Consider the following 12,542-nt stretch of genomic DNA (forward strand, 5'->3'; position numbering starts at 1 on the left):
TTCTGCTGACAGAATACAAGCAGCTAGGGTCTACATTGAGTAGCAGAGCCAAAAAGGTAATAACCACCAGATTACTACCTGAGCCACAGGTTTGGTGCAGGGTCAGCAAAATTAAAAAGGTAAATGCATTGCTCGATGATTGGTGCGGGAGAAACAGGTTTGAATTCATGGGACGTTCACCACCAGAACTGAGAAGGAGGGAGCTGTTTTGATGCAAATTGCACAACTAAGGCTATAGATAGGGTTTTAAACTAAAGAGTTGGGGGAGGGGGATAGAATTATAATATCAGAGATAGAGGAGAAGATAGGATTGTTGGTTAGTGATGGGGTTGATTGTTAAAAGAAAGGGACAGAATGTATGAATGTTATATTATGCCAAGGAGCCATAAAAGTGTAGGGAAATTCAATAATAGATCGAACTTAAAGGTTTTGTATCTTAATGGATGAAGCATTCGAAAAAAGATAGATGAACTGACATTGCAAATCAAGGTATTATAAATGAATATGATCTCATAGCCATTACAGAAACATGGTTACAAGGGGATCAAAACTAGGAACATCATATTCAGTGATATTTGACCTTTCGGAAAGACAGGAGGAATGGAGTAAGTGATGGGGTAATAAGAAACAAAATGAGGATAGTTGTAAGAGACGATCTAGGCTCGGATGATGTGGAGTCCTTTTGGGTGAAGGTAAAAAGCAGCAAGGGAAAGAAGACATTGGTTGGAGTAGTCTACACACCACCAAATGGTAGCCACTCGGTAGGGAAGGTTATAAGTCAACAAATAATCAGAGCATGTAAAAAAAATAGAGCAATAATTATGAGTGACTTTAAGCTTCATGTTTATTGGATTAATCAAATTGGAAAGAGTAGTTATGACAATTAATTCACAGAGTGTATTTGAGATAATTTCCTAGAGTAATATGTCATTAAGTCTACCAGGGATCAGGCTATCTTGAATATGGTAGTGGGTAACAAGGCAGGTTTAATAAATGACTTCAGAGTAAAAGATTCCCCAGGAAGTAATGATCACAACTTGACTTTTTTCACTGAAGTGTAAGAGGTTGAGAGGTGACCTGATAGAAGTTTATAAAATAATGAGGAGTATAGAGTTAATGGTAGTTCTCTTTTCACTAGGGTGGGGGATTTCTAGACTAGGCACATTTTTAAGGTGAGAGGAGAGAGATTTAAAAAAAGACATGAGGGGCAAATGTTTCACACAGAGTGATTTGCATGTGGAATCAACTTCCTGGCAAGTAGTGGATGTGGGTACAATTACAAAGTTTAAAAGACATTTGGATAAGTACATTATTAGGAAAGGTTTGGAGGGATATAGGTCAGGAGCAGGCAGGTGGGACTAGTTTAATTTGGGATTATGTTTGGCATGAACTGGTTGAACCGAAGGGTGTGTTTCCATGCCGTATGACTCTATGACTCAAAGACAGAATTTAATATTCAGTTTGAGAGTGAGAAATTTGGGTCAGAAACAATTGTTTTTAACTTAAATAAAGGAAACTGCAACAAAATGAGGATAGAATTAGCTAAAATAAACTGGACGGACAGATTGGCAAGAATGACAGTGAGCAAGCAGTGGCAGACATTTAAGGAGGTCATTCATGACTTTCAGCAAAAACACAACTTTGTAAGGAGGAAAGACCATGGCCAACCAATGAAGTTAGGAAGAGTATTAACTTGAAATAAAACGTGCATAAGGAGGTTAAGGTCAATGATAGCCCCAAAGACTGAAATAAATTTAGAATCCAGCAAAGATAGTAAAGACAGAGAAAAGAAACAATGGGAGCAAACTAGTGAGGAATGAAAGATACTAACAGAGCTTCTTTAAATATATAAAAAGGAAGGGAGAGGTCAAAACAAACATAGACTCTTTGGAAAATGAATCTGGGAAGATCTGGCAGAGGAGTGCAACAGATATTTTGCATCAGTCTTTACGGTGGAAGATACTTTGAACAATGCAGTAATACTAAAGTATATGGGGAGGAATTACGTATCATTACCATCACTATCACTAAAAAAAAATGATACAAACTAACAGGGCTAAAGGCAATTACAATCCCTGATCCTGATGGCTTGCATCCTAAGATCCTAAAAGAGGTAGCTCAGAGATAATGGATGCATTGGTTATGACTTTCCAAAAATTGTTTGATTCTGGAGAAGTGCCAGAGGATTGGAAAACTACTAATGTGACACCCCTTTTTGAAAAGGGAGGAGGAATTTAAACTGTCAGGGAGCTGAGAGTCCTTGGAACACCTTGCCACAGACAGCTGTACATTTAAGGCTGAGATAGATAGATTCTTGGTCAGTAAGGGAATCAAGGGTTATGGGGAAAAGGCAGGAAAGTGGACATGAGTAATGTCGGATCAGCCGAGATCCTATTGCATGGTGGAGCAGGCTCAAGGGGCTGAATGGTGTACTCCTGTTCTTATTTCTTATGGTCCTTTGATGCCATAAACATAGTTGAAGTATTGGCTACTTAGTGATGTGGAAGCCATTGTTAAATAAGAATGAAGAGAAAAGGAAGTTGTGACAGTAGCCTGGAGGCAATGGTTTGGTATACCACTTGATTAATTCAATGACCTTCATCACTGGTGAGCCACAAGGATCTGTGCTGGATCCACTGCCTTTCATCATTTATATAAATGATTTGGAAGTGAACATAGGAGATGTGGTTAGTAAGTTTGCAGTTGACACTAAAATTGGTGGTGTGAAGGACAGCAAAGAAAAGTTATCTCAGAGTACAATGGGATCTTGATCAGATAGGCCAATGGGCCGTGGAGTGGGAGATGGAGTTTAATTTAGATAAATGTGAGGTGCTGCATTTTGAAAAGGCAAATCAGGGCAGGACTTATATTCTTAATAGTAAGGTCCTGGGGAGTGTTGCTGAACAAAGAGACCTTGGAGTGCAGGTTCATAGTTCCTTTAAAGTGGAGTCGCAAGCAGATAGGATAGTGAAGAAGGCATTTGGTATGCTTGCTTTTATTGGTCAGTGCATTGAGTAAATGAGTTGGGAGGTCATGTTGCGGCCATACAGGATATTGCTTAAGCCACTTTTAGAATACTGCATGCAATTCTGGTCTCCTTGCTATAGGAAGGATGTTGTGAAACTTGAAAGGATTCAGAAAAGATTTACAAGGATGTTGCCAGGATTGGAGGATTTGAGCTATCGCGGAAGGCTGAATAGGCTGGGCTTATTTTCCCTGGTGCGGCAGAGGCTGAGGGGTGACCTTATAGAGGTGTACTCGGTCATGAGGGGCATGGATAGTGTAAATAGACAAGGTCTTTTCCCCAGGCCAGGGGAGTCTAAAACTAGAGATTATAGGTTTAAGGTGAGAGGGAAAGATTTAAAAGGGATCTAAGGGGCACACAGAGGGTGTTGCATGTGTGGAATGAGCTGTCAGAGGAAATAGTGGAAGCTGGTACAATTACAACCTTTAAAAGGTATCTGGATGAGTATGTGACGAGGAAAGGTTTAGAGAGATACGGGCCATATGCTAGCAAATGGGACTAGATTAATTTAGGATATCTGGTCGGCATGGATGAGTTGGACCAAAGGGTCTGTTGCCGTGCTGCATATCTCCATGACTCTATGACTTTTTGAGGACTTGGAAAAGTCAGAAATGCATTATGATTTAACTATGGGGTAAAGGGGCAAATGCAGAAAAAGAATAAAACGGAACATTTGTGACAGGACAGGAAATAATAGAGATAATTGTCTTCTTAAGCAAAGGTATTAATGGATATGGATCAAAGGCAGCTGTATGTAGTTAGGCCACAGATCATCCAAAATCTCATTAAATGGTGGAACAGGCTCAAGGGGCTGAATGGCCTACGCATGTTCCTATGTTTCTAAATGACAAAGGAAATGGTAGTTCTTGAGCAAGGTAATGCGATCAGAAAGGAAATAAAAGATGTGGCTGGAGGAGGTATAAATGACAGTATTATAAACAGCTGCATATTTTTTAAAAAGTATAAAATAAAGACAAAACCCAAACGTGCAAAGGAAAAGTACACAAGATTTGCAGCCAAGATTTCGCATCAATATTGTTGAATTCAGTGCTGATTTTGGAATGCTCCAAAGTAGCTAATCATTGCAATAAAACAACAACACATTTTTACTGAGGTGTGAGATTCTGTGGACCATTATAAATGGCAGCTGTGAGCTAGATCTGCAAGTGTCATCCCATTTCCAATAGACCCCATTTTGACAATGGGGGAAGGGGGAGAATTCACAGATCAGGAAATGCCAAACTCAGCTGAATTATTTGAAATCAATTTTGAGCTGAAAGTAGAAGTTGTCTGGGAAAAAAAAAAGCTTAATTTTTTGATTAGTGTTTCTGGTCATTTGTTTCAAGAAAAATTCTAAAATGTTAAGTAGTTGCAAATGTTCTTTCAAATGTTTGTTTTGATTTATTGTACTTAAATATAGCGAAAAGCTTTGTTTTGTGAGCTGTACAGGCAGATCATAGCAAACAAGGACATACAGATCATTGGGTGCTTAGACAGAGTGAGGCATACAAGGTTTCGGCTACACAGGATGTGCACAAAAGCAAGGACAGCATTAGCAAGATCAACATTATTTGAAGTTAGAGAGATCCATTCAGCAGTCTAATATCAGCAGGGAAGAAACTGTTCTTGAACCTATTGGTGCGTGTCTTTAAGTTTCTGTATCTTTTGCCTGATGGAAGAGGTTGGAATAGAGCATTACCAGGGTAGGAGGAAGCTTTGATAATGTTAGCAGCCTAGAAGTTCAGATCTCTTTTCAAATTTATTGGTCTGGGCATGGAAATCATTAGAAAAATCATTAATATTTTTCATCTTCTTTGGAGGAAAACAATCTGACTCCTCCTTTGATCTCTAACAATCAAATGTCACAGGCTTACGTCAGGCAGACCACAAAGTGGCAATAAAATCCTCTACATTTATTCTACATTTGAAGATGTAGTCTCAGACCATAATGTAACCTTATAAAACTCGATTGTAACAACAAATTATTTCTGGTCCAGCAATTTCTCAACTTCCCACGATTAATTCCAACACTCCTACATTATTCACACATTTCTAGGATATTGCTTCATTTTTCACGTTTTCAATTACGGAATATTTCAGTAATTCCCCAGCATATCACTACTTCTTTATATTAGCTTTCAAACAGACAAATGGATGCACAGGCTTTCAGCCGAGAGTGCTTAATGAGGTTAAGTTGAAAGCCCAAACCTCCATTAGAGCATTAAAACAGCTGAACCCCAGGGAAAACAAAAAAGAGAACAAAACAAAGAACAATACAGCACAGAAACAGGCCCTTCAGCCCTCCAAACCTGTGTTGACATATTTTGCCCTTCCATACGAAAACTGTCTTCACTTACAGGATCCATATCCCTCTATTCCCTTCCTATTCGTGTATTCATCCAGGTGCTTCCTGAATGTTGCTATTGAGTCTACTTCCACCACCTCCTCTGGCAACACATTCCAGGCACTCACCACCCTTTGTGTGAAAAACTTGTCTCGCGCATCTCTTTTAAACTCTGCAGCCCCCCACACCTTGAACCTTTGGCACCAAGTAATTGACCCCTCCACCATGGTAAAAAGCCTGATACTATCCACTTCATCTATGCCATTCACAATCTTATAAACTTCCATCAGGTCACCCCTCAACCTCCTGTGTTCCAGTGAAAACAAACCCAGTCTGAAGAAGGGTCTAAGGCCGAAACGTCAGCTTTCCTGCTCCTCTGATGCTGCTTGGCCTGCTGTGTTCATCCAGCTCTACACCTTGTTATCCCAGTCTATCCAACCTTTCTTCATAGCTAAAATTCCCCATACCAGGCAGCATCCTGGTAAACCTTTTCTGTACCTTCTCCAAAGCATTATTTGGTTGCCAACAAACATAGAAGTAGCTGGAAAAACTCAGCAGGTCTAACAGCAGCTGTGGTGAGAAAGCAGATTTAATGTTTTGGGTCCAGTGACTCTTCAACAGAACTACCGAACTTGGTTGACAGGTCTGGCTTTCTGATCTCTGCGGTCAATTTTGTAATGTTTATTTACAGAAGCAAAGACTGGTACAGGACATGAGGAAACCATTCTGCCCATCATGTCTGCACTGGCTCTGAATGAGCACTTCACTTAATAATTCCCTCAAATCTTGCTTTCTTCTGCATGCACTTCTGATATCCATGCATGGCTGTAACTTCTGAGGCCTGAAGTCAACGCGTAGACCTTTGGAGAGGCTGCATGGCCAACACATCTTAGAGGGAACAATGATTAGTGCTTTATTTTGTTATTCATTCATGGGATGTGGGTGTCATTGGCTAGATCTCCATTTATTGTCCATCCTTAATTGTCTTGAAGGTATGAGCTGCCTTTGGAACACTTGTGGTGTAGTGGCACCCACAGTGTCATGAGGAAGAGAGTTCCAGGATATTGACATAGCAACTGTGAAGGAATGACATATATTTCCAAGTCAGGATGCTGAGAGGCTTAGAGGGGAACTTGCAATGGTGCAGTTCCCACATATCTGCTACCCATAATTTTCCAGGTGGCAGAGATTATGGTTCCGGTGGTTGCAGTTCAAACGGTCTATGCTGAATTGACACAATTTATCTTATCTACGTAAACTTGCCATATTGTTAATACCTTCTGAACTAGAGGCATAGAGTCATAGAACATGACTCATAGAGTCATAGAAACACACCCAGCAATATCACAACACCTTGCCTTTACACTTCTCAGGATCTGGATAAGGAACTCTTGTATTGGAACAAACTTCTGTGCTTCCCAAATTATTGGTACCTATGTGGTAATCTACCTGTACAAGCATCATAAACTCATAATACTGGACTCCTCCCTACTAAATAATGAAACCAGTCATTTAATCTGTGCATGGACACATGAATGTTCCCAGCTTTCTCCACCAACATAACTCTTTCCATCTCCCCCACTATTCTTATGAAAGTTGTACCAATTATTTGAGGCATCCTATATACCCATCAATGTTGGGTACCAATCTCCAGAAGAGCAGAGAAAAGAATAGGCTTGCTGCCCAACCACACAAAATATATAGCCACTGAGGGCTGTGAAGCCATGTCATTGAGTGCCTTTGAGGCAGGGATAGATAGGTTCTTGATTAGTAAGGGGATCAAAGGTTCTGGGGAGAAGGCAGGAGAATGGGGTTGAGAAACATATCAGCCATGATCAAATGCCAGAGCAGGCTTGATGGCTTGAATGGTCTAATTCTGCTCCTACATCTTATGGTCTTATAGTTCATATGCCCATCTTTCACATTAGTTGTTGACAAGCTAATTCTTCTTGAAGAAGTTTATTTGTTAGACACACATGAATTGTTACAAATGTTTTCCTTAATATTTCTAATCATACCTTTGCAGTTAGGTTGAAAAATCCCTTCGGCTCACTCATTTTTTCCAGAACATGGCACTTTGTTCCAGCAGTGCTGTCATATTCATATACAACACCATATTCCAAATGTACATTATCTACTGTTAGGCTCACATGGTCCTTCTTCCCATCAATTAAAGCCATTGTATTAAACTTATCGAAGACTTCTAGAGGAAAAACAACACTATGTCAACCCAACATCCTTTTACTTCAAAACAAAACAAAATAGACAATCTACTTCAATTAAAACGTGAATACATATCAGTAATATACTTTCTGGTTTTATGAACAGTCAAATCTGCTTGTACTTTTACAATACAATTAACATGTCACAACAACAATGTAAGTTCTGAGGAATGGTCAGCAAACCCAAAACATTAACTCTTTTTTTCCTTCACAGACGCTGCCAGACCTGCTGAGCTTTTCCGACAACTTCTGTTTTTGTTCCTGATTTACAGCATCCGCAATTCTTTTGGTTTTTACAATTAATATGTCCCTAGATTTTTGAAACCAAAACTGAAATTGCTGGAAAATCTCAGCAGATCTGGCAGCGACCTTTCTTCAGAACTGATGGAAGCTTGGAAGAGGATGGATTTTATAGAAAAGATGGGGTGGGGGAATACAGTGGACTAGTTGCTAATAATGTGGTCTCCTCTATGTAGAGGAAACAAAGTGGAGACTGGGTAACTGCTTTGCAGAACACCTACATTCTGTCTGCAAAAAAGATCCTGAGCTTACAGTTGCGTGCCACTTTAACACACCACCCTGTTCCCTGGCCAAAATCTCTGTCTCAGGCTTGCTGCAGGGTTTCAGTGAAGCTCAGCACAAGCTGGAAGAACAGCACCTCATTTTCCATTTGGGAACCCTGCAGCATTCTGGACTTAATATCAAGATCAACAATTTTAGGGCTTGAACATCTTTCCCCATGCTTTCCCCAACCCCCTACAGGCCAGGCCTCGTCATCACATGAGCTGCTACCACACTTGTACCCATTGTCAGTGGCTCAGTGGTTAGCACTGCTGCCTCACAGGGCCTGGGACTTGGGTTCGATTCCACCCTCAGGTGACTGTCTGTGTAGAGTTTGCACATTCTCCCTGCAGCTGCATGGGTTTCCTCCGGGTGCTCAGGTTTTCTCCCACAGTCCCAAGATGTGCAGGCTAGGTGGATTGGCCATGCTAAATTGCCCATAGTGTGCAGGGAAGTGTAGATTAGGGGAATGGGTCTGATTGGGATGCTCTGAGGGTCAGTGTGGACTTGTTGGGCCAAACGGCCTGTTTCCACACTGTAGGGATTCTACGAATAGTCCCCATTAGCAGCTATTTATTCTCCAAGACTGACCTTAAGCAATTCCTTTGTCTGTCCAACTGTTCTTCTCTCTCTTTGGGCTCTATCTCACCGTATAGTTTGCTCTCCCCCTTCCCCCAGTCCATCTTCTGCATAAAAGCCATCCTTTTCCTAGCTACCATCGGTTCTGAAGAAGGGTCACTGGACCCAAAACATGAACTCTGATTTCTATCCACAGATGCTGCCAGAGCTGCTGATATTTTCCAGCAATTTCTGTTTTTGTTTCTGATTTCCCGCATCCGCAGTTCTTTGAGTTTTTTTTTGACAAAAGCAGAATCATGGGTTTATGGTTTTATAACTGTTTTAATACCTCAGGATAGAACAAACATTGTGGTCAAGAGACATAGTTTTATGGAAGGACAAATATTCATCCTGACTCTTTGAAGTGAAACAATTTGGTTTGAGGCTAACTTAGTTTCTTAATTCAGTACTTTAAAGAGAAAGTTACTTTTTTAACAGGTCTGTATACAGCAAAATTACTGTAAATAGTCCTGTGGATATTTTGATACATATTTACTGAATGTATTACATCGAATAATTTGTGTATATTTTGTTATCTCAGTTTTAACATACCAGTTGTCTGATGATTTCTGGACAGAATGTGCATAGATTTTTATGTTGGAGTAACTGCACTCTTATTATTTTTAGTTAACTTCTTTCAGGGATCAGGCTCAGGCCTCTGAATCTGAATGAAGCCACACATTGATAAATGATTCTTTTAGATAAGATCTATCAGTAGCTTCTTGTACTCTCTAAAACAGCTGATGTGTCAATTAGACATTCAGGACATGACACTGCGTATTCTTTTATCTCAAGCAAGCAGACATACAAATTACATAGGTGGTGTCCCATTATCTTAGTAGAAATCCATAAAGTTATCAGGGAAAAAGCAGGATAAGGAGATGATCTCTTATGTGACTGACATTATGGGAACCAGTCAGGAAATAACAGGAAGTGATATCACTCAGATGATCATCACTCTGAGCAAAACTTATCAGGAATTGGACACTCACTGTTCAGCCGACCCAGGACTGATCATGCGCTATGCGTATGCTGGTAAGCCATTTAAAGTTCAGACATGCCGCTGACCATGCACTAGATTAGTGCCAGCAAGGGTTAATAATCATTGACTCATAGCAGACCAGTGCACAACAGAAAGAAGTGAGTTAGACCTCGGTGAATGCGACATAAAGAAAGACAAGCACCAGTCAGGGTTAAGTCGACATCTGGTATTCCAACGTAAATCAGCTGGAATCACTGCCTTATTAAGTATAATTTCCTATGTACACATTTTTTAAACTTGATAAATTCTGTGAAACTTGTTCAATCAAAAAGTGTCTTGTCCCGAAACAACAGCTTTCCTGCTCCTCTGACGCTGCTTGGCCTGCTGTGTTCATCCAGCTCTACACCTTGTTATCTCAGATTCTCCAGCAGTTCCTACAATCTCTGTAACAATCATATCCAGAATGTTTCTGTACTTAGTCAAACCTGGAAGACCTTTAGACTAACTGTCTTTATTCACTTGTTATTTGTAACTGTAAATCTTTGATCAATTAAAGTTAACTCAAACACTCTAGGCTCTACAATTCCTTCTGTAAGGTTGGCCTCTTTGGAAATTGACCACATGCCATTTGCACATTATGCAAACTTAATGTCATCATAGGGTGCATCAAAGTTGTCCTGTGGGATAATGGATACCCCAATCAGATCACTGCACACTGTTAAGCATGGAAACTCATGAATGGGTCTAAGGCTGCCACTTGCACTCCTGAAAAGTGCTGAATCTATCTGAGATGACCATGGAAAGGTAAGGCATTTCAAAGAATTGAGCAACAAATCTGAAAGAACTGCACAGATGCCGGTATCCCATCACCAAGTCACCCTTTATTTACATGTGCATTGTACATGGGCTCTGACCAGCCAGCTCGGAGGCAGTCCCTGAAGTGAAGAGACTCCTAATCTCCTGTTTATATTTGTCAGCCAGGGCTCCCTGATTACTCCAGGTTAACAACCCTAATTAAGGATCCCATAATCAATAAGATCCACCCAGTTCAAATCACAAGATCAAATTAGCCATTTCATGTTGCTTCAACACAAATGTTATTCTCAAGTAACAAGTCTCTGTCTCCAAGTGAAAAAGATGTTCTGATTACCACGCAAATGAGTAATGTGATATATCCATGTCAGTGCAGGTGTGATGCCATGTATTTAGGCCCGAGGTTTGAATGATGGGTGCACGGCATCAAACAGCATGTCCCTTCAGGATCTGGAAGCAGGAAGATTATTGATTGTACTCAACTAGCCCGTGTTTGCAAAACTCACAACATAGTGTTTCACATGAGGTATGATTCTGTGCGTAGACAACATTTGCTAAACAATCCTGACTGTACTAGAACAATATGAAGATTATTCACCAGGCTCAGTTGCAGGTGCTAGTAGCTACATATATTCACATGCAGGGTCCTATCCCTTCCAAGTAGAAAGAACATGACATGTAATGTTACCTTTTGAGATCTGATACTCCTCTAATTTATTTTCTGCAAATTCATTAACAGGATGAGGGAATCACTGTTAGGCTAGTCCATCCCTAACTGCAGTTAAGAGTCAACCACATTGCTGTGCGTCTGGAGTCACATGCAGGCCAGGCTAGGTTAGGAAGGCAGTTTCCTTCCCTAAAGGGCATTAACCTGATCTTTTTTTCCAACAATCTTTTCATGGTCATCATTAGACTTTCAATTCCAGATTTTTGCTGAATTCGAATTCTACCATCGACCGTGGCAAGATTTGAATTCAGGTCCCCAGAACATTACCTGGGTCTCTGGATTAACAGTCCAGCAACAATACCACCAGGTCATTGCCTCCCATTGTCCCGACAGTAGAGGCAAAAAAATCAGAGTCATACAGCATGGAAACAGACCCTTCGAACCAACTAGTCCACACCAACCATGTTCCCAAACTAAATTAGTTCCCACTGCCTGCGTTTGGCGCGTATCCCTCCAAACCTTTCCTATTCATGTACTTATCCAAATGTCTTTTAAATGGTGTAACCCTATCTGCATTTAACACTTCCTCTGGCAGTTCATTCCATGCACAAAACATTGTCTGTGTAAAAAATTTGCCCTCATGTCCTTTTTGAAACATCCTCCTCTCACCTTAAAAATATGTCCTCCTAGTTTTGAACTCCCCCATGCTAGGGAAAAGCTCATTGCTATTTACCTTATCTGAGCCCCTCACGATTTTATAAGCCTCTATAAGGTCACTCCTCAATCTCCTACGCTCTAGTGAAAGAAGTCCCAGCCTATTTTCATAACACAAACCTTCCATTCCCAGCAACATCCTGGTAAATCTTTTCTGAACCCTCTCCAATTTAATAGCACCCTTCCTATAACAGGGTGACCAGAACTGCATACATACTCCAGAAGAGGCCTCGACGTGACATTCCAACTCATATACTCAAAGGTCTGGGCAATGAAGGCAACCATGCTAAACACCTTATTAACCACCTGTCTACCTGTGCTGCAAATTTCAAAGAATTATGTACCTGAACTCCTCGGTCTCTCTGTTCTATAACACTACCCAGCAACCTCCCCTTGTTTGTTTGACCAAATGCAATACCTCACATTTATCCAAATTATACTCCATCAGCCACTCCTCAGCTCATTGACCCAATTGATCAAGATCTCTTTGTAATCTTAGGTAACCTTGTTCATTGTCCACTATATCATCAATTTTGGTGTCATCTGCAAACTTATTAACTACGTCTCCTATATTCTCATTGAAATCCTTCATATAA

General features: G+C 40.5%; 1 protein-coding gene across 3 annotated transcripts in view; it reads right to left on the bottom strand.

Annotated features, from left to right (window-relative positions):
* The window catches only part of prex2 (phosphatidylinositol-3,4,5-trisphosphate-dependent Rac exchange factor 2), a 248,085-nt gene that overhangs the window by 97,600 nt on the left and 137,943 nt on the right, over nt 1-12,542 (bottom strand). For all 3 annotated transcript variants that reach the window (XM_048596382.1, XM_048596381.1, XM_048596383.1), the window contains one exon: nt 7,388-7,572. In XM_048596382.1, coding sequence (XP_048452339.1) covers nt 7,388-7,572 — 185 coding nt within the window. The remainder of the gene's footprint in view (nt 1-7,387; nt 7,573-12,542) is intronic.

This window comes from Rhincodon typus, chromosome 4, assembly GCF_021869965.1.
Source record: "Rhincodon typus isolate 14 chromosome 4, sRhiTyp1.1, whole genome shotgun sequence".
Classification (NCBI taxonomy): Eukaryota; Metazoa; Chordata; class Chondrichthyes; order Orectolobiformes; family Rhincodontidae; genus Rhincodon; species Rhincodon typus.